The sequence below is a fragment of the Rhinatrema bivittatum genome, chromosome 1, assembly GCF_901001135.1.
Source record: "Rhinatrema bivittatum chromosome 1, aRhiBiv1.1, whole genome shotgun sequence".
Taxonomy (NCBI): Eukaryota; Metazoa; Chordata; class Amphibia; order Gymnophiona; family Rhinatrematidae; genus Rhinatrema; species Rhinatrema bivittatum.
In genome coordinates, this window is record NC_042615.1 from 788,542,684 (window position 1) to 788,566,150 (window position 23,467).

A 23,467-nucleotide genomic window follows, 5' to 3' on the forward strand; every position below is an offset into this window, starting at 1 on the left:
GCCAGTGGCAGGTCAAGTCATTGTAGTGGCACTGTTGCCAGATGAAAGGAGCTCTTCAGGCTTTAGTTATTTTTTTGGAGGGAGAGTGGTAGGAGGCATGGAAATGGGGGAAAATGACCAAGAAGGAAGAGTCAAAGAGGCACGGGAGGAGAACAATAATAGTGAGCAAGTAAGAGGGGGTGAAAGAGAGCACAGGAGGTGGGAGAGGGATAGTGGAGCACTGGAGAATGATCCAGGGGAAGAGGGACAGAATGAGAGAAGGGCATGGAAAGATTGATAGAGGAACACATAGTAGAGGAAGACAGATTTTTCATTTGATCAGGTTTTTATTCTGTTTCTCTCTTGTTTTTTTTTTATTGGACTTGGGTCTTATTTTTGTTTATTTTTGTGGATTTTAATTTGGTTTCAGAATTTTTTTTTGTTTATCTTGTTTACCATGGTTTCAACCATAGTTAGATGGATGGTAATAAAATTCTTACTCTAGACATTGTTTTGTGAAAATCATAGCAGCACTGTTCCCCCTCACCTCTTCCCCCCCCCCCCCCCCCCATTTCAAGCACAAGGAGCTCCCATGGCGACTTCTCCTCCCTCTTGCATGTTCTAAATCATTCTTCAAGCCATAATGAATATTTCCTTTCCCTTGCCAAATATCTCTCTGATATCTGCTATAGCATTGCATGCTGTTCAGGCCGTTTCTGATATTTGCCCTTCAGAGGCCAAAAAAGATTTCAGATGAATCAAGCCCTATTATGAATTCTGATCAAAGCAACTCAGATTCAAGATTTCACTTTATTTATTTTCACCCAGCTCACTTTCTGTGCCCTATTAAATATTTGAAGTCTAACGGGGGAAGTAAAACATTCATTCTATATTTACCACACATTCTACTTGATGTCATGTTTCGTATTTTTTAAGCAGGCTCCCTGCAGTGGCTAGGATCCCCCTGAGAGCAGCACTGGTGAGATGGACATCTCAAACTGTACCAACGCGTTCTCTCTGTGCCTGCTGTCTCCACTGCCATGAAGGACACCATTCAATGGCATGCACTAATCGATGAGCGTCGGATGTAAAATCTGATACTGGTCTACACATGACGGCTTCCATAGGTTCATAGGAAATTATGAGGAAGCTGTTTTAAATAATTTCATCACTGGAAATTGACAAAGTACTTTTTATGGGAAATCTGTTTTTATTTTTGAAACAAGGTACTTTTTAAAATTAGTATTAGATGACAGGTATTATTGTTTTATGTTTTCTTTTTAAATGACCACACTGTAAGGCTACAGCAGAATAGGCTACAGCTTCTATTTCAAGGTGACCTGCAAATGTCTTATTGCAGAAAATGTGATAAGTGTATATTTAATGGCATTATACAGAAGAATGCTTTGGCTTTGGGTGTCTGAGGCCTGAAGGGGCACAGGTTTTTATCTCTAACAGCCTGAATCATTAAAGCTTTTCTCCCTTGTATCACTGGGAAAAGACCTTGATAAGTCAAGTTCTTACAGACTGAGTGCAGAGCCACTGTGATATTACTAATTTCCCTAAGCAGCAGCCGCTAGCCCTCCTCAGAGGAGAATAAAGTTCATATAAAACCTGAACGCTGCTGCATTCATTTGCAATTTTCTTACAATTAAACTTTATGATGACAGCAATAGTAATTTTAAAAAAATGATTGAAAATAAAGAATTGATTACAGATTACCTTAAGTGCTAACAGATGGATTTGAATCCTATGAGCAGAAACATACTGTGCAAATTGAGATGACTGGGAACTGATACAGCAGGACATGAAGCTGGAAGTCTGGACTTTCACAATTTTCACAGAGACTTGAATCACCAGAGGGGACACTTCCAAGGTCAAAGATATTGTCCTGCCGCCATGTAGAGTTTGCATAGACTCCCCATTGCTCCCCTTCTCACATGGACTTCACAAAGAATGTATTTTCTTTCCAAAGAGCAGCGGGACAGTTTCATGGGAAACTGGCAAAGTACAGTGATAGGAAAAAGGAAAGAGGCACAGGCCGGCAATTGGCATCGGCAAAAGGAAGACAGCCGGAGCGGCGCACTACATTGGCTACGGAGTTACTTAGGCAGTCATGCGGGTATGAGGCAAGTAGACAAATGGAGACATGGAAGTATGCAACAGGTTCTACCTAAATAAATTCTCAGCAATGGACAAACTCAGATGCTGGTGAGCAGAAAAGAATATGATTTCAGATTTAGCTTCCAGCAGTTGATGTCTTTTTCTGGCACACTCAAAAACTGAGTTCTAGACTCTGTATAGTTATATGAGATTTTTAGAGAATGTGCATGCATGTATATACAGTATAAATACGTGTGTGTGTGTATATATATATGTACATACAAGCATATATATTAGTCCCTGAAAGACAAGGACAAAATTTATGAAATGTGGTACTCATGGACATAATACGGGACAAAACTGGTGATAACATAGGACTTAGAGTCACAAGTACAATCTTGTAACCTTTCTACTCACACGATATGCATAAAATGCATCATGGATGGGTAGAACTGACGCACAGTTGACATCTCTTTAACTAAAGGACATCTACCATCCATGGAATGATAACATCTTGTCTAGGGATACATTTCTGACAAACTTCCTTTTCTTCATTTGTCTTTCCTTTAACAGACGTCAGAGCCAGTTTTCACCCAGTTTGAAAGCAAACTGGTTTCCATTAGCCACATATATGTTAGACGGATCAGTAAGAAAGAGAATTCTCCCTGGAGCATTCAGTTCTAAAAGAAGGCGCCGAAGGCTTCTAACAAGCAAAGTCTCCACCTAACTGGTTTCTTCTGAAATAATATTTCTCTATTATTTATTTGGTTCGTAGAAGGGTTATATAGTCATACTTTCATCATAATACAACATGAAGCAAGTGAAAGGGTTACCTCAGTTTGATTATGAGTGCAAATAATATTTATATAATATGTGCTAAACACGTTCACTATATTGCCGTTGTCCACTATGTCACAGCATACAGACTCAAAGGTTTGCATTTTTATGGAATGTATCCAAGGTAACAGCACCACAGTAATACATTTTGTAATCACACACCCTGATTTTTTTAAGCAAGTTTTTGTTGTTGTTGTATTTTTTTAATCTTTTAAAGTACCAACGCATGCAAAGCATTCCATTCCCAAAAACAATGCAAAAATGAGGTAATAGGAGTTATCAAAAAAATTAGTATCCTTTCTAAATAAATAAATTATAATTAAAAATGCAAAAGAAAAAAAACTATAAAAATAATTAAATAAGAACCCACAATATCTACAAGTTAGTCATAAATTATGATTGTTAAATATAAGGCATTTAAACTCACAAAACCCTGTAAACTATTAATGGTTTTTTTCCTATAATTTAAATCATTTTGTTTATTTTATTCATACAAGATCGTAAACACAAAGGGGACCTGACATGCCAGCAGAGTTGCAGACTCTACCAGCTCATCATGGCTGGGTTTCATTTGCATGGACCAAGGAATCTGAAAAAAAAAAAGGAATTTGGTGCTTTTTTTCACCATTTATAGTAACTGTGCTTGTTCTTTAGGCAATTGGTTAATATTTCCATAAAAGCTTCTCTTTAAAAAATAAATTGGGAAAGTAAAGAGATTGAGAACAAGTGCCGTGTTCACCTGCCAAAAATTAAACCGGCTGTAGAAAAACCCACAGAGGAGGTGGATAGTGCCGATACCTTTGTAGTTCTAACAGGTGTTTAAAGCTGTAAGCTTTTGGGGCTATTAAGATCCTTTCCTCATGAAATGTCATTAGCCTTCTAAAGGTATCTTCTTCATCCAATTGCTTGCTTTCTTTGCTTTTTTTTTTTTATTACTAACTTGCCCACAAAGTGGTTTGTTCCAAGGTTCTGGCCTGCAGTGGCATTGAGAAAGGTCATGGAAAATGACATTGTACCTTGGAGTGATCCACAGTCACCCATGCTGAATTTGGGTTTTTTGTACTCTCAAATTATTAATAGTGCATGTCTGCTGTTGCTGGAGGCTGGCCCGGGGTCCATCTCCTGGGCAGTTTCACCCTCCATCCCCAGGCACCCACCCTTCTTGGCTTAGGGCTCAGCTTGGCAAGTTCAATAAAGAGTAGAAAAAGCTTAAAATGTGAACAATACCTTGGTTGTTTCCCTGGTAGAAAAAGCAATATTAGACCAGTGTTTTTTTGTTATTAGTAGAACAAAGTTTTGAATGCGTATTGTTTCTCCGGCATAGTCCCTGGCTAAAGAAAGGAAAACATACGACTGCTAGAAATTCATTTGAAAAAATCCTGCTTTCTCTGATTGCCGCTGAAATAATATTTGTCCATGAACCAACTTTGGAAAGCCCACAGTGGTGATGACCCAGCATGAGCTCCTTGTGCACACTACAATAATAGCTTGAGACATAAGCACAATACCCAAGCAGCTAAGAGTCAGGTCACCTCTGCCCTTTGCATCAGCTCAGGATTAGATGGACTTATGGTATCATGGGCAACTCTGAGGTTAAACATTAAGGAACAGGTTCCAATCTTCTGGGGCAGGACTTATATCCTGCCTAGAAGGAATTTACTGTTATATACCAAAATAGGCATGAACTGGCCCCTTTGTAGTTACTACTTGAAGAAATTCTGCAATCTCTTTTACTTTCTTCTTGGCTCTAAAGGCTTTGGACTCAATTCCCTGGCTTGGCCTCTGCCCATTGGGTAAGGAGGGTCTGGGGATGCTATAGAGGCAGTGTTCAGAGGCTCTTCCCCCGCCCCCATGTCAGGGAGTCCCATCATTGCACAATAGCCAAACCTAATGGTTAGATTCAGGATGTATATGTACCAGGCTCTGAAGGAAGCTATGGTCTGCAGCCCCCTACCAAGGGCTGTCACTGCCTTGCATGCGGTGTAGCAGGAACAGAGGGATGTAAAAAAAATTGGGTAGGGGTGAAATGTCAGGTAGCTGGGAATGAAGGGTCATGGTGCTATAGCACTAGAGAGGGCAAGTTGCTATTGAGCTAGAAGTCCAAAGGAACAGGAGGAAGATGTCAGACATAAAGAAAATACTCATAAATGCAATGTCTTTGGCACTTGGTTGTAAAATTATGAGTTTGTTCATCTGCATTATGAGTGACCCTGATAAACATACATTTGTTGACCTGTCAATGAATCTCTCAGTACAGTATAATTTTCGTTTCACGTTCTTCACAATAGGTTTCAAATTGGTTTATAGCTGCAATGTGAATTTGTCATCAATTACCATGGAATGCATCTGGAAGTAGTTTGGAGCGAGTTAAATGAAGCTTATACTGTACATTGTAGCACATTCAACCAGAGAATATTTTTTAGGGACTGTTGGCGACTAAGTATAATAAATGTCTTTACTGGATACTACTCTCATGATCATGTAAACCAGCAAGATATGTTCTCATGATTGCCGGTATATAAAAACCTTAAATAAATAAATAAATAAAATAAAATAAATAATGGTGTTTTAATGAAGATTGGAAAGTATTACAACCCCTGTTGGGGATGGTGGAAAGTCATAGTCATCATTCAATGGTGACTGGATTTAGAGCCCAGGACTGCAGGGTTCTGGAAGGAGCTTTGGTGCCTGGCTCTCAGCTGAGGACTGCAGCTGCAATGACTGGACTATGTTGGGAGGGGAAATACAGCAGGAGGGAAAAAAATCCTTGTACAGTTGCAAAAGAAAGCTCATGGTAGCAGATATCGGCCTTGGTCCCAATTAAACTGTAAGAAACTGCCAGGTTATAAAAAAAATTGGAAAGATCAGGGTGTGACCCTGTTCTTTGAAGCAGGAAGACTGGGTCTGGTTCTCAGTTCTGATCCCTGCTTTTTAAGCTGACTAAGTCTATGAATGCCTCTAGACTAGCATTAATTTCTCATGGGGAATGGAAAACCTCTTCTAGTGACAGCACCAGTCTCTTGCACTCCTAGCCACAGAGGTTTGCTGTAGGGCTTGGCCTTTGTGTGGCAGAAAACAGTGATGTTCTAGAGGCATGAAGGCCCGTAGATGGAAGCCATATGGGAAAAAAGGAATGGAGAAAGGCCTTGTAGAAAAGAATTTGAAAAAACACAGGTAATGACAGAAAATCAAATCCATTTTCTTAAAATAGTAACACCATAGTCCTTCTTTGATGCCATATCTATTCATAGTCAATAAATCCCAGCATGCTTAATCCAAAGTGTCCAGCAACAGCAGAATTGCACAGGTGAGACAGATCTTTTGTCTTCCATTGGTTCATTCCAGTAGGACTTTGTTCTATCGAGGTCTCTCCCAATGCAACATTCTTGTAAACATGGTAAAATAAAAATAAAAACAAATCATAAAAACAGAACCATGGTGAAGAGCACAATCCTTTTAACTGTAAACGGGATTTGGCTTTTTCACCCTTTCTACCTTTTGAAAGTTGGGAAGATTTGACTTTTTGTTAGAATGGACACCAAAAACTAAGGAATCTATGAAGAATAGTTGGTGCAAATTAGGTAACAGCAATATGTCCACCACAAGATGACTAGGGCACCAAACACAGAACATTTTTAAGCTAACATGCTCCAGTTGCCATCCATAGAAATAACTAAAGACCCCCCTACTCGCTTCTACTTACTTGAGAGGTATATATACAATCCTTTGAAGTTCAGGATTGACAGACCAGTCTATCAAACTAGTACCTTTACCATGATCACGGCTAAATCTTATGCAGCACGGGCCCTCTAGCTCTGGGAAATCCAGCTCCCATGCATTGGGCCAGTATGGCTGTTTAGATCCTCACCTATCACTACATACCACCAATTCCTTGTTTTGCTAATGTGCTTGCAGGCTTTCCTCTAACTCAAATGGCTCAGAAGGCAAAGTTTTGCTGCAAGAGCTATGGCCAAGAAGACCTGATGGGGAAAATGGAGAGGCTGGTTGTCCTTTCAGCTATCAGCATCAAGTTGTGTTTCAATGTCCACTCTGCAAATTGGGCACTTCTTGCTAGTAGCGAGCCACTGGTCTACGCAGACTTGGTGGAATAGATGCATACAGGGTAAACGCCTGTGAAATATAATCACAATCCATTACATGGGCATTAAAATAGGTATCTATGTCAATAGAGAGAGAGAGAGGCAATCACACAGTCTTCAGAAAAACAAATTACAGTTTCCTACTTTAATTCATAGAGGAATATTACTTTCTTCTCTGACCATACTAGAGTAAGCCATATTTAAAAAGAAGAAGTAGAATTTATGCTTGCAAATGTTTGTTTTAAATGTAATTTCATATTGCTGATCCTTCATTATAGTTTTATATACACATATGATAAATGCTTTTCATCTCCCTGTGTTCAGTAGCAAACAGAAGATAGATCCCATGACAAGATGCTCACAATTATGTGACCTAAATGTAAAAATTGTGACATGCCTGTATGCTGCCATTTAAACAGTGACAAATTGAAACACATGGAAGGAAAATTTGTAATTTATTAAATTAAGTGTTAACAACCTTGCTGGTACAGTTACTTAAGTAAATAAAGGTAGTTTAGTTATTGGAAGGAAGGAAGGGGAGAGGATAGAAAGAAGGAAAAAGTCAGAGGAGGAGGAAGACAGAGAAGTGGAAGAGTACAGGAGACAACCAAAAAAGGAAGAAGAAGAATATCCAAGAAGAAGAGAGATAAAAGAAACAAAATGACTAAAAGTATTGTATAAAAGCAGAGACAATGCCAAATGAGAGGAAGATGAGAGAAAATAAAATAAAAGGTTAATAAATCACAAAAGTGCGAAAGGTTGGAAAGCTTTTATTAGAATGAGAACATTGAGTCACTTTTGCAAGATTTTGTCATCCTGATGCTAATTTTCATGAAAAAAGTACAGCTGGATATAATTGGACACATGGATGCCAATAACCTCAAAAAGCTGAGTACCAAAATTTAGGTGCTACAGCTGAGCATCTATTTTCAGCACACAACTTAGCTACCTAAGTTCAACTAAAAATAGGCACCTAATGGAGCCACCTAACTTAGGCACCTGCCCGTTGCTGGAAATCAGCCCTGAGCACCTAACTTACTTCCCCCAACCTACTCCCTCCCAGCGACCAGCCCACTTTTTAGATCCCTAAATTTAGGAACCTAGCAAAACTAGGCGCCTATATTTAAGAGAGGCACTTAGCAGGGGAGAATATTCATTTCGGAAATCCAAGCACCTAACAAGATCTTTTAAATATTAGCCTCTTAGTTACATATATAGAAAAATGGCCAAATGAACACAAGTTTGAAACCTGTAAGCAGCAGCATAATCCTCAAGACTTGCACATTCATAGTTCACTTGCATTCTCTAAAATCTCCCCTGTATTCACTCACCGCATCATTAAAAAAAAAAGTCACAAAATGCTATTTCTGGCCAATTGAAGACTACACTGGGGAATTTAATTAGTAAGGAACTGGAATGTGCAGGGGAGGTAAAAGTTTTGGGGGAAACCATCTCGTTACCTGTTTCCTATCAGCCTTTTTGTTTCATGCTCTTCCCTACCCCCTCCTTTTTTGTTATATCCTTGTTACACATTGTTAATCCCATAGTTCCTTAAACCGTTCAATGTATTTTCCTTTCATATTCTAACTGTTGAGATGTAAACCGATGTGAGAAGGGCGACCAAAATGATAAAGGGGATGGAACAGCTCCCCTATGAGGAAAGACTAAAGAGGTTAGGACTTTTCAGCTTGGAGAAGAGACGGCTGAGGGGGGATATGATAGAGGTGTTTAAAATCATGAGAGGTCTAGAACGGGTAGATGTGAATCGGTTATTTACTCTTTCAGATAATAGAAAGACTAGGGGGCAGTCCATGAAGTTAGCATGGGGCACATTTAAAACTAATCGGAGAAAGTTCTTTTTTACTCAACGCACAATTAAACTCTGGAATTTGTTGCCAGAGGATGTGGTTAGTGCAGTTAGTATAGCTGTGTTTAAAAAAGGATTGGATAAGTTCTTGGAGGAGAAGTCCATTACCTGCTATTAATCAAGTTAACTTAGAAAATTGCCACTGCTATTACTAGTAACAGTAACATGGGATAGACTTAGTTTTTGGGTACTTGACAGGTTCTTATGGCCTGGATTGGCCACAGTTGGAGACAGGATGCTGGGCTTGATGGACCCTTGGTCTGACCCAGTATGGCGTGTTCTTATGTTCTTATGATGTATATACGAACACCGGTATATAAAAAACATTAAATAAATAAATAAATAGATGTACTTTCCAGAAGCTAGCAAGCTGAGTTGATGAGATTAAAACTAAAAAATATGGGAAGAATGATATTTCAGTTTCCCAGTGTAGACTTTAAAATCCCAGACATAACACTTCTGACTTCTTTTTTGCAGTCTAAGTTCAGATTGTAATCATGAGGTGAGTGAATACATATTTTCATAAGAAAATTTAATTATGAATCTATAAGAATGTAGCAACCTCCCCCCCCCCTCGCTTAGCCACCAAATAACACTATCCCTTTATTAGGGATGTGCATTCATTTCAAACAATTATTAAAAACACTATGAATAAGGGCAATCCATTTCATTCGGGGGGCCCTGAAATGAATCGGGGCCCCCCTGAATGAAACGAACCTTATTCGTTGCATTAGTTTGAAATGAATGCATCGGGCCTAAGTTAGGCCTGAAGCCGGGGCCTTGCCTAACGCATAGACCAAGGCCCAAAGTAGGGGCTGCGATCTAGACCCGAGCACGATGCCGGGGTCTCTTACCTGATCCGTCGGGGATATCCAGTGGCAAGGCTGGGCCTTTGGTCCCGAAGTCTGGGCCTAGACCAGACCCCAGGCCCAAGCCTGAAGCTGCGACCCGGCCCAAAGTCGTAGAATTGTGAAACAATTGCTAGTAATTAACTCCAGTGCAACCCCAGCAGATGGCATCACAAGAAAGAACAGGATGACGAGGTAGGAGCACGATCCATGGGCTCCGGGCTTGGGCCTGACCTGAGGCCGAGGCCCAGGCATCGGGACCCGGCCTCCAGGCCAGGCCCTGGCGTCGGGTCTAGGTCCGGGCCTAGGCCCCGGCGTTGGGACCCAACCTCCAGGCTGGGTTGCGGCGTCCGGCCTGATTCTGGGCTCCGGCCTAGGCTGGGGCCCAGGCATCAAGACCTGACATCTGGGTTGGGTTGTGGCATCAGGCCTGGGTCCAGGCCAGGGCCCCAGTGTTGGGACCCAACTTCCGAGCCAGGTCATGGCATCGGGTCTGGATCTAGGCTCTAGCCTAGGCCAAGACCCAGGCATTGGGATTCGGACTCTGGGTTGGGTCGTGGCGTTGAGCCTGGGTACAGGCTGAGGCCCTAGCATCAGGTCCTGACCTCCAGGCCAGTTCGCAGCATTGGGCCCGGGTCTGGGTCTAGGTTCAGCCGAGGCATTGGCCTTGCGTAGGCCGAGGGAACGGCAGGACACCTTGACCTCTGTCTATGCAAGACTGAGGCTTTGGCTTGGGCCTAGGCTTCACCGGCAGATCTTCTCCAGACCAAGTAAGTGAGAGCTGGGGGAGATCCTGGCCCCAGCATTTTTCTGGGTGGGCAGGCAGGAGCTCCCATTTTTTATTTTTGGCTTTTTTTTTTTTTTTGCTTTATTCATTTTTTTTTATCCGGAACCGAAATTTGTTGGGAAAAAACTCCTGAAAACTCCTGAAAACAAAAAAGAATATTTTTCCCCTGCACATCCCTACAGAACACACTATAAAGGAGCCTTCCATCTCTCACACCCTTCCCAACCTGGAGGGTCTGGATTGCATGACTCAATTCTATTTAGCCCAGCCATTTTAGGACTCTTTGGGATCAGTTTTAGGAAGCCTTAGAACAGAAAGAATGTTTAATTTTTACACTCAGGTGAAGCCTCCCAGCTTCATCTTGGAGTTTCTGTTAGAAGGGATCTCATTATGCACTCTTTGCCAGAGGGTCCTTCTCACACTAATTACAGAAGAGATAGAATTTTATGCCCAATTCCTTTTTGAAGAGAAAGGGCTCTCACCAAGGAGACTGAAGTCTTGTGAGTCCACTCTAAACCCTAGGTGGACAAGCACCAGTAACGGATCCTGCTGCGCGAGACAATGAAAGCTGAAGGTGTATGCAGCCTTATATTTGGAAGTAATTTTGGACACAGACAGTATGGGGAGGTTTTTGGATCCCTTCTCCTCACAGGAATTGCAGTGCTGAGGTAGCCTGATCCCATTCTGACTTTTCCCCAAGAAAAGTCCCCAGTGATATCAACAAGGATGAAAGAACAAGATTGGGGACCCTAACTGGATCTCCACTCATGGGACTGGGACGGGCTGGGTGTCCAGGAAGGAGATGGAGTAAGGTAAGAATTTTGCTGTGAAGTGGGGACCCCTCAAATAAGATTCCTGGGTTAGCTGCCAGGTGAGCTCTGTACAAGTAAAATCACCCAGATGCCTGAAGTGAAAGGACACCTACCTACAGGGAGGTACACATGTGCCAGCAGCCAGATGTAAATTCAACTTTAAGGAAAATGGCCTTTTAATTAATGATTACAATTCAATAAACTTTACTTTAACACCCAAATCTGGTCCTGTTAATTTATCCTGCACTTCACCCCATGGGATGCCACTACACTCTAACCACACATATCAGAGTCCAGGCCACAAACAAGAACTTTCCCCCATGAAAACAATCCTTCCAGGATTAAGAGTTAAGCATGGGATGTAAATTGCTAGCTGGGGAAACCCCAAAGAAATAAGTATTTTTGTGTGCCCTTGGGATTTAAACCATCACTAAGGGTTACATGAAAGATTTGCAACTGGGTGGTAGCTAAGGCTGAAGATCTGACGATTGATACTACTGCTCTCAAGTTTAAAACTTGTGCTAATTCAGAGATTCTTCTGTGCATGCCACCCTAACCTTAAAGGGATAGATATTCAAACGCTACATAGCTGGATAAATAAGACTTATCTGGCTAAGTGGCAGCCGCTGAATATCTGGCTATTTTAAGTGGCCGCCATTTAGCCAGATAAGTATTTATCCAGTTAAAGTAGATATCTGGATATCTTGGGGGCAGGCAATGGGTGGATCAAGGCAGGGCAACTTATCCGGTTATTATAACCAGATAAGTTCCTATATTCAGCATTATCCGGTTAAATTAATGCTGCTGAATATCCATTCTAAGTTAACCAGATAACTTAGATAACTGGATATCTCTGAGTATTGGGCTCCTTATGTCTACAAAAAATGTTCAAGGGAACTTCCGCTTAGACCCTCCTTAGTAGTATTGTCCTTGTGGAAGTTCCCAGTGGTTGAGAGATATTATTGTACACAATCTAAAATGCTTAGTAATAAAGCATGTTACAGACATAGTAAGTGCCAGAGAGAAAAGGGAACATAATTTGTTTCAATGTGGAGGTTTGCCAATGCATCTTACCAAAATGCAATAATGTCTGTTTAAGTCTACTGGAATACTTGAATTTGAAAAATCGCTCTTACTAAAACATTGCAAAGCTCTAAGTTTAGCCCCTTTCTTCACTTATGATGAGAAGCCTTGGCATTACAGGATGAATGCATGATAAAGCAAGGTGTACCACACCTCTTGTGCTCATTGGAGGAGATTTCCAAACAGTTACGTGGGTAGTATCAACACATGCACTTTATGAAACATTTTCAAGGCGAAACTACCTGCCTTATGTATCTTTAAAAATTGGAATGTGGGAAGCGGATGCATTACAAGAGCCTGCATATTTTGCAAATGACATTCAGGCTGATACAGTACAGTGCGCTCCGATGGAGCGCACTGTACTGTATCGCTCCGATGGAGCGCACTGTTAACCGACATTTGGACGCGTGTTTTGGACGCGCTAGCTTTACCCCTTATTCAGTAGGAGGTAATAGCGCGTCCAAAACGCGCGTCCAACCCCCCCGAACCTAATAGCGCCCGCAACATGCAAATGCATGTTGATGGCCCTATTAGGTATTCCCATGCGATTCAGTAAGTAAAACGTGCAGCCAAGCCGCACATTTTACTTTCAGAAATTAGCGCCTACCCAAAGGTAGGCGCTAATTTCTCTGGGCACCGGGAAAGTGCACAGAAAAGTGCACAGAAAAGTGCACAGTAAAAACTGCTTTTCTGTGCACCCTCCAACTTAATATCATGGCGATATTAAGTTGGAGGTCCCGAAAGTTTAAAAAAAAAAATTGAAATAGGCCTGCGGCCCGCGGGTTGAAAACCGGACGCTCAATTTTCCCGGCGTCCGGTTTCGGAACCTGTGGCTGTGTCAGCGGGCTCGAGAACCGACGCTGGCAAAATTGAGCGTCGGCTGTCAAGCCCGCTGACAGCTGCTGCTCCTGTCTGAAAAGAGGCGCTAGGGACGCGTTAGTGTTCCTAGCGCCTCTTTTTACCGCTGGGCCTAATTTAAATACATTTATTTACTGAATCACGCGCACAGGAGAGTGGCCTGCGCACGCGCCGGGAGAGCAGGCACTCGCCCGCTCTCCCGCGTTTTTTACTGTATCGGCCCGATTGGTAGAAAGGAAATAGAGCATATATCCATTTGGAAACTGAATACACATGCTCTGTTTCCTCCCCAACGCCACAGTAATGCTTCTTGCTCCCCAGAGATAAGCAAATAAGTGCTACGGAAGCCGTGCATGCTTTTAGCACATTTGTGAGGAAGGCAGCTTTCAGTCAGGCTGGGTAAACCATACTGAACACAAAACTGTATGGAAGTTTTAGGATATGTAAGTTTTAAATAAATAAATAGAAGGTATGAGCCTTTGAAAATTGCTGTGGAATCTTTCTCTCAATCCCTCCCTTCCCTCTCCACATTTGTAGCCGATGCTGCAGGATACATCACTGAGCATTACTGAAACCTATTTCAGCATATATCTTTCCAAAGATGCCCAAGGATTTCATTTTCTTTGACTTTTAGAAGGCCAAAAATGACACAGTAAAAAAAAAAAATCTTTCCTAGCAAAAACTTGGGACGGAAACTGCCACCAGACCTGTGGAAGGTCTTTAACGCCAGCCCTTTTGGGCTAAAGTCCCACGCTGCTTTCTGCACATATATTTTGGCATGCATGGTTCTTTTTTTCTTGTGGGATTTTCTTCCCCCTTTCAGACATTGCAGGGAATGAAATCTCTGAGGCAAAGATGAATGCTTTCAAAATTGTGCAAACAAGCAGACTTTCATGCCTTTTGCATATTTGTTTCTCCCAAAGCTTAAATCTGACACTGTACTTGTGTGTAAATCTAGTAATATTTTTAAAAGACTGTAAAGCAGCCACACTGACTTGATGCTTCAGAATATCAACTTACCTGCTTCTCGACTCTAATACTTCCTTTTGTCTTATTACTAGGTCTTCTTTTCTTTTGGGTAAATATATTTTATGTCTATTTTTACATAGCTTTTATTTTGGCCCCATGCCCTGTTTTTAAACAAATCCCTCTTTTTCTATTTATACTTTAATCATACTTCAGCGTGGTGCTTACATGGTGTTCTGATGAAGATCAGCACAGGTGCACCTTACCTGCCACTTGATATTAAAACTAACTCATATGTCTTTCAAACACTTTTAAGAGCAAAGCCAAGAATCCCATCAAAGGACTGGCCCTGTGGCTCAGGTTATAACCCTGTGTACTGCAGTGCAGGAAACTCTGGTTCAGGTACAGTATAAGAACATAAGAAATTGCCATGCTGGGTCAGACCAAGGGTCCATCAAGCCCAGCATCCTCTTTCCAACAGAGGCCAAACCAGGCCACAAGAACCTGGCAATTACCCAAACACTAAGAAGATCCCATGCTACTGATGCAATTAATAGCAGTGGCTATTCCCTAAGTAAACTTGATTAATAGCCGTTAATGGACTTCTCCTCCAAGAACTTATTCAAACCTTTTTTGAACCCAGCTACACTAACTGCACTAACCACATCCTCTGGCAACAAATTCCAGAGCTTTATTATGCATTGAGTGAAAAAGAATTTTCTCCGATTAGTCTTCATGGAATGCCCCCTAGTCCTTCTATTAGCCCCCTAGTCCTTCTATTATCTGAAAGTGTAAATAACCGATTCACATCTACTCATTCAAGACCTCTCATGATTTTAAACACCTCTATCATATCCCCCCTCAGCTATCTCTTCTCCAAGCTGAAAAGTCCTAACCTCTTTAGTCTTTCCTCATAGGGGAGCTGTTCCATCCCCTTTATCATTTTGGTTGCCCTTCTCTGTACCTTCTCCATTGCAACTATATCTTTTTTGAGATGCGGCGACCAGAATTGTACACAGTATTCCAGGTGCGGTCTCACCATGGAGCGATATATGAAGTATGAAGGCCATGTGTGCAATCCCAGGCAGGGAGGGAGAATGGATTTTGCAACTTTCGTGGTCCCTTCCAACCATAAACAGCAATACTGAGGAACAATCTCAGAGGACACATCTCTTTAGTCCTCGTGGCTGGGGAGGGGACCTGGTGTTGCATGGGGCATGTTGTTTAGCTTGGGACAAGGGGAGGGAATTAAACAGGGTCGGGCGGGGAGCAAGTCTATAAAAACGTTTTTACCTTACATCCTCTCCATCTTCAAGCATAGACAGGCAGATTGTACATTTCTCGTCGGTGTCTGATTCCTCCCCATCCCCCTTCTCATCTTTGCTTTCCTGTGGTCTCCTCTATGATGGAGAGAAAGACAAAACAAAGGTTTTTCTCAGCTTCTGCAGTTACGGAAGGAAACATAAAGGCTCATGCCTCACTCCTACAGTGTCATTCTATTGCACATACAATGACCAGTAATGTACAATGGAGCCAACAGAATTATTAAATTAACTGGTCTGAAATACATGTTCTTGGGGAAATAATTCCATAATGCTAACTACATATATAAGTAGTTAAATATTTAAGACAGCAATAGAGTCATTCTTTATTAAATCTTGTAGAGCATGCATTCAGGGTGGCTGCAGTATACAACTACCATTGTACTTAAAGCAACAAGTTTGCACAGCAAGTCAGTCAGATATTCCCACATCAGTAGCTGTTTTTAACACCCTTCCAAAGAGAAAACAACTTTATACAGAGCTCTGTGTTTGCAACTTTAACATTCTGACTGTAGGGAAATTAACAAGATAAATATGGTACATTTTAGAATTGGGCAACGAATAAAGATATTCATGTTTATTTATTTAAGTTTTTAATAGAATTCTCTGTTAGGCATGTAAATGGGGAGCAAGGAAAATGAATAGAGGATGAGACACATGGCTATAGAAGCCTCAAAACCAGCAGAGATGATAGTCATGCAAGATGTAAAAACACACTTCGGGTAACATTGCTGTTTATAAAAAATCTGACATTGAAGAGCTAAATGACTATCAAGTTGAATCCAGAGTCTCCTAATAACATTGGGCAAGTCACTTCACCCTCCATTGCCTCAGGTACACACTTACAGGGGCATTTATAAAAATGCATTAGGGCATTATCACGCGCATAAAGGCCCCATGATAACCCCCTAACACACATGATAAATACCGCATCGCGAAATGCGTATGCAAATTTAAAATTAGTATTTGAGAAGGAAGAGTTAATGGAAATGAGGGGCGGTTAACGTGGTGTGCGATCAAGTAAAACACAGCAACCCAGGAAATAAGTACACCTTCTTTCTCTGTGTTATCAGCCAAAATGGTATTTATCTCAAATGCCGGTTCGGGAAGGGAAAGGGAGGGAGGGAGAGAGAGAGCCTCCGTGGAAGCTCACTTATAATTGAACTTTTTAAACCACTGTTAAGAGGGGGCATTATGAATTCGGGATGAGGTTTATGGGGTGGGGTGGGGTTTGGGGGGCAGTTTTACATTCATAGTCATTCGCACTGCATCAAACTAGGTAAAGAGAACATGGTACAAATCTATTCTTCTTTCACCTTTCATCACTCCAAATCACATTAAATCTTCACTGTTGGTAACTGTGCTGTTCATATGTATGACTGTGCGTGTAAAACTACCCCCCAAAACCCAACGCACCCCACAAACCTCACCCTGATTTACTAGTGCACCCTCTTACAGTGGTATAAATAGTTAACTTTTTGGTGAGCTATTATAGAGCATCTCGCGTAGACAACCCTCCCCTCACACAAAACAGCTTACAAACATACACTGCACACCTACCGTCAAGCCACTCTCCAAGCCAAACGAGATTTCTACTCAGCTAAAATTCATGATTATCAATTCAACTCAAATGCCCTTTTCTCATATGTTGCGGATCTCACAAAGACCACCCCTCCCACCTTCCACGAAGAAAACGCCAAAGATAAATGCGAATAACTAGTTAAGTACTTCCAGAACAAAATCACCAATATTCTCCTTTGCTTCCTCACCAATCCTTCCCCCACCTCTCCGCACCCAAATAACAACGGAGTCAATTTTGGGTCTCTCGACCTTACATCATTCTTGGAGATTGAATCCATCCTGAAAAAGATGAAACCTGCTACACACATTTCAGACACAATCCCTTGAAAACCCTCCTCTCTATCCCCACTGCCATTGCAAAACCCTTAGCTGACATGGTTAATTGCTCCCTTGCTTTTGGTAAAGTCCCAGAATCTCTTAAACTTGCTGTCGCTAAGCCCCTCCTCAAAAAACCCTCCCTTGACTCCACTGACCCAGCAAACTACCAGCCTATATCCAACCTGCCTTTCGTCTCCAAAATCCTTGAAAAGGTTGTCAACACGCAACTCATTGAATTCCTTGAAGACCACAATATCCTACACCCATCACAATTTGGTTTCCGCAAAGGTCACAATACTGAAAATCTCCTACTAGCAATTACAGACACCATCCTCATAGGCATGGACCAAGGCAAATCGTATTTACTTGTCCTCCTAGATAGCAAATGTTGCTTACCTGATGTAACAGGTGTTCTCACAGGACAGCAGGATGTTAGTCCTCACAAATCGGTGACATCGAGGATGGAGCCCAACCACGGAAAACTTCTGTCAAAGTTTCAGGAACTTTGACTGGCCCCTACTGGGCATGTTCAGCACGGCACTAACCCTGCAGCCAGCAGGGGTCTCCCTTCAGTCTTGTTTCAAAGCTACAGGCAGTGCCGAAAAATAAAATAAAAACGAACCCAACACCGCGGGGTGGCGGGCGGGTTTCGTGAGGACTAACATCCTGCTGTCCTGTGAGAACACTTGTTACATCAGGTAAGCAACATTTGCTTTCTAACAGGACAAGCAGGATGGTTGTCCTCACAAATGGGTGAGTACCGAGCTGAGGATGTCCTAACATGCACCAAATGTACCCAACGGCATGCAACAGGCACAACAACTGGGGTGGAATTTGGGAGAGGGCATCCGCACCCTACCGGGAAGGTGGAAGGATGTTGGTACATCATGTTGGAAAAAGGTTACGCAAGACAGATTGGCCGAAGATGGAATCCTGTCTTCCAGCTTTGTCCAAACAATAGTGGGCTGCAAATGTATGGAGGGAACTCCAGGTTGCAGCCTTGCAGATGTCAGGAAGCGGCACCGATCGAAGGTGTGCTACCGAAGTCGCCATGGCCCTCACAGAGTGTGCTTTAACACGGTCTTGAAAAGGAATGCCAGCTTGCTGATAGCAGAAGGAGATGCAATCCGCCAACCAGGAGGAAAGAGCCTGCTTACCCACAGGTTGCCCTAACTTGTTAGGATGGAAAGAGACGAATAATTGAGTGCTCTTCCTGTGGGCAACTGTACGGTCTAGATAGAAAGCTAGAGCCCGTTTACAGTCTAGGGTATGCAGAGTCTGTTCCCCGGAGTTGGAGTGGGGCCTGAGAAAAAAGATAGGTAGTATGATGGATTGATTAATATGAAACTCCGAAACTACCTTAGGTAAAAATTTAGGGTGAGTGTGGAGTACCGCCCGGTCTTGCAGGAGTTTAGTGTAAGGCAGATAGGTAACTAGGGCCTGTAATTCACTAACCCTGCGAGCTGAAGTGATAGCCAAAAGGAATAATACTTTCCATGTGAGATATTTTAAGTCACAGGAGGAAAGAGGTTCGAAAGGTGGTTTCATAAAGCGACCAAAAACCAGGTTAAGGTCCCAAAATGGGGCCGGAGGACGTAAAGGTGGCTTCAGATGGAGCAATCCTTTAAGAAAACGTGTAACAAGGGGTTGTACTGAAATAGGGACACCCCCGATACCTTTATGGAAGGCGGCTACCGCACTGACATGCATTCTAATGGAAGAGGTCTTTAGACCTGATTCTGATAGATGCCAGAGATAGTCCAAGAATTTAGAGATTGGACAGGAAAGGGGATCAAGGGACTGAGAAGTGCACCATGATGTATACCTTTTCCATTTGTAGGAATAAGATTTTCTTGTGGAAGGCTTTCGTGAAGCGATCAGGACACGAGAAACTGAATCTGAAAGGTTAAATGGTTGAAGGACTAACCTTTCAACATCCATGCCGTCAGGGACAAGGCTTGGAGGTTGGGATGGAGGAGGCATCCGTCGTTTTGAGTGATCAGATGCGGGTCCTTTCCCAGAGGAATGTGCCTGCGGATGGAGAGATCCTGGAGTATGGGGAACCACACTTGGCATGGCCAGTGCGGTGCTATCAGGATCATAGTTCCCCTGTCCTGACGCAGCTTCACGAGAGTCTTCGACAGAAGAGGAAGTGGAGGGAATGCATAGAGCAGACCGGTTGTCCACGTGAGGGAGAATGCATCCCTCGGCCGAGAGTGCTAGCTCCGAATGAGAGAGCAGTAGTTGTCTACTTTGTGGTTCTGAGGGGACGCAAAGAGGTCTATGTGGGGATAACCCCATTTGTGAAACAGAGAGGTCGCTACCAAGGGATTGAGTGACCACTCGTGTGGTTGGAAGACACGGCTCAGCTGGTCTGCCAATACATTGTCTACTCCCGGCAGGTAGGTGGCCCTGAGGTACATGGAGTGGGAGAGGGCTTCTGCCCAAATCTGCGCAGCTTCCTGACACAGAAGGAAGGAGCCTGTGCCTCCCTGCTTGTTTATGTACCACATGGCCACCTGGTTGTCCATCTGAATTAAGATTGCATGGTTCGATAGGCAATCCTGAAAAGTCCTGAGAGCATAGCGAATTGCTCGCAGCTCCAGGAAATTTATCTGGTGTTTGGCTTCCTCTAGTGACCAGAATCCTTGAGTTTGTAGATTGTTTACATGGGCTCCCCAACTGATGTTGGAAGTGTCAGTGGTGAGGATTACCTGAGGGTCTGGTAGGAGGTTCCCTCTAGGAGGTTGGACTGATTTTGCCACCAGGCAAGAGACAGACGGAGTGCATCGGTGATGCGAACAATGGAGGACAGAGGCTGAACAGCTTGGGTCCATTGCAATCTCAGAGTCCATTGTGTAACTCTCATGGCCAGACGGGCCATGGGAGTCACATAAACTGAGGAGGCCATGTGTCCCAGTAGAATGAGGAAGTGGCGAACTGTAGCTGTAGGTTGAGACTGCAGCTGGCGAGCTAGGGACACGAGGGTTTGAACCCATGGATGAGGAAGGAAGGCTTTTGCCTGTAAGGTGTCCAAGTCTGCCCCAATGAAGGATAAGGTCTGAGATGAGACTAAGTAGGATTTCTCGTAATTGACAAGAAACCCTAGAGAAAGCAGAGTTTGAATTGTTAGGGTCAGGGAGGACCGAGCAATTTGCTGGGTTGAGGCCCTGATTAACCAATCGTCCAGGTAGGGGTAGACGTGGACACCTTCCTTCCTGAGAAAAGCTGCAACCACCACAAGGCATTTGGTGAAAACTCGTGGTGCGGATGCCAGGCCGAAAGGGAGCACTCGGTATTGGTAGTGATTTCGGCCTACTAAAAAACGGAGGTATTTGCGATGAGACTGAGCTATCGCAATGTGAGTATAGGCATCTTTTAGGTCTAGAGAGCATAGCCAGTCCCCTCTTTGCAGCAGAGGGAGAAGCGAGCCAGGGGTTACCATCTTGAACTTCTCTTTGTGAAGGTAAGTCCAGGATTGGTCGAAGTCCTCCTGACTTTTTTGGGATCAGAAAGTACCTGGAGTAGAACCCTAGTCCTTGTTATGAGGGAGGAACGGGTTCTATAGCGTTTGACTGAAGGAGAAGGGAAACCTCCTGCTCTAGAATAATAGAGTGATCGGTGAGTCTCCACGCCTGCAGGGGTGGGGAGTCCGAAGGGAGAGTCAGGAAGTTGAGGTGGTAACCCTGTGCAATTATCGCTATCACCCATTGATCTGTGGTGATATGCTGCCATTTTTCTAGAAAATGGCTTAACCGACCTCCTACTGGTATAGTTGGAAGAGGGATTTGGCATCTGCTCTCTAATTGAAAGTCAAAAACCCGATGCAGGGCCAGGTTGTGGAGCTGCTGCGGGTTTTTGTTTTCGAGACTGACGAGGCTGAGTTTTATGGTAAGGCCTCGCAGGCCTAGACTTGGCTAGTGCGGGATAATACTTCCGTGGACGGAAGAATGACTTTTTTGAGTCCTTCTTAAATGGTTGTTTAGAAGGCAAGTCAGAAGGAATAGATGAGAGCTGTTTAAGTGTCTCATGATGATCCTTCAGTTCTGCAACAATTTGCTGAATTTGCTCACCAAATAAATTATCCCCTAGGCAGGGCAAATCAGAGAGCCTGTCCTGAACTTCCGGGCGAAGGTCAGACGACTTAAGCCAAGCCCAGCGTCTGGCAGAGATGGCCGTAGCAGAAAGTCTAGTGGAAGCATCAAAGATGTCATAAGCTGTTCTTATTTCATGCTTCCCAGCTTCAAACCCTTTATTTAGTAGGGACTGAAGCTGTGGCTGGAACTGCTCTGGTAAGGCATCTGAATACTCCTGCATCTGTTTCAGGATGACCCTATTGTATTGGGTCATATACAATTGATAAGAAGCTATTCTGGAAATTATCATAGCTCCTTGGTATACTTTCCTACCTATACTATCTAGGAATTTATTTTCCTTAGTAGGAGGAATGGAAGAATGTGGCTTTAATCTTTTAGCTTTCTTTTGAGCTGATTCTACCACAACAGAGTGATGATCTAATTGTGGTTTCTGAAAGCCAGGTGCTGACTGTACAAGATAAGTAGAGTCAGCTTTTTTGTTCACTGGAGCAACAGAACCAGGAGATTCCCAATTCTTTTTTAGAAGGTCCAGAAAAACCTGATGAATTGGAATAGAGGTGATGACTTTAGGGGCATCCAAGAATTGGAGCAACTCCATCATCTGGTGCCTGTCATCTTGTTCTGATTGAAGCTGAAAAGGGACCAACTCCGACATGTCCTTCACAAAATTTATGAAAGAGAGGTCCTCAGGGGGAGAACGCTTTCTACTCTCCGCAGGAGAGGGTGGTGAAGGCAAATCATCGGTGTCAGTAGAGGTATCATCACCCCAGGTGTCATAAGGATCAGGCTGCTGACCTGTAGGACCATGAGGGGGCTGTATACCTGAAGGCCCCGGTTGAGGCTCCGAGAGATTCGAAGGAATTACCGGGGGCATCGAGAATTTCCTCGATGGAATCGGTGCCGGCATCGAAAATCTCGGTGGAGCTGATGTGCATATCGCCCCCGAGGAATGTATCGGTGGCGAGGGACAACAAGGCACCGATGGAACTACCCCCGAAGGGGGAATTCGGTACGGTGTTTCTCCACCTGATGAGAAGGCTGTCGGTGACCCGGGTGTTGCCGGTGGAAGGGCATTCATAAGCGCTTCCATCCGAGCAAGCAGCGGTGCCAGTGCTGCTGGAATCGGGTCGGTGACCGGTTCCACTCTCGGTGCCGGGGTCAGTGCCGAAGGAGTCTGGAACCGTAGCATCGCCTTATCGATGGCCTCCTGGACCAGCCGGTCCAGTTCTACCCGGAGACCTGGGGTAACAAGACCCGGCTCTACGGGAAAGGGAGGCTGAGGCTGAGCCGGAGGGACCACTGTCACCGGTGGAATCGCGGCTCCCAAACCCCGGAGGGGTGAGGGTTGCCTCGGTGTCTGCGAGACAGGAGTGGACGGTGCCACTTCTTTTCGAGACTTCTTCGACGGAGGCTCGGACAGCACGGAGGTCGATGACTTCGATTCCTCGACGGTCCGAGACTTATGACATCGATGGCGATGTTTGTCTTTCTGATCCCCTCGATCTTCGGGGGAAGGGACAGGCGTCGATGGCCGTGAAGACGTCGATGGCGGATGGTCACCGGGAGGCTGTCGATGACGATGGGACTTTGACGGTGCCGGTTCCGATGACGTCGATGCAATCGATGGCGTCGGAGTATGAGCATGGAAAAGGAGTCCCATCTTCTCCATTCTAGCTTTGCGACCTTTTGGTGTCATTAAGGCACATTTGGTGCAAGTGAGGACATCATGCTCACTCCCTAAACACAAAACACAGACTCTATGTGGGTCTGTGAGGGACATAGTACGTGTACAGTCCGGGCACCGACGGAACCCCGACGCCATGGCCATAGGCCAAAAATTTAGCCGCGGGACGGTCGACTGCCAACAGGCCTTGAGGGCCAAATTCAACGGTAGTCGACAAAAATGACG

At 43.7% G+C, this 23,467-nt stretch overlaps 1 protein-coding gene across 5 annotated transcripts in view; it reads right to left on the reverse strand.

The window, feature by feature from the left end:
• Positions 1 to 580: 580 nt before the first annotated feature.
• Positions 581 to 23,467, reverse strand: part of RNF165 (ring finger protein 165) — a 345,068-nt gene continuing 322,181 nt past the window's right edge. For 3 of the 5 annotated variants that reach the window (XM_029580671.1, XM_029580644.1, XM_029580656.1), the window contains 2 exons: positions 15,534 to 15,640; positions 6,098 to 7,050 (listed from right to left, as the gene is read on the reverse strand). In XM_029580671.1, coding sequence (XP_029436531.1) covers positions 6,933 to 7,050; positions 15,534 to 15,640 — 225 coding nt within the window. In that variant the 3' untranslated portion in view covers positions 6,098 to 6,932. Of the gene's footprint in view, positions 3,509 to 6,097; positions 7,051 to 15,533; positions 15,641 to 23,467 lie in introns of those variants that run through there. The other 2 variants (XR_003853057.1, XR_003853056.1) reach the window with 2 other exon arrangements.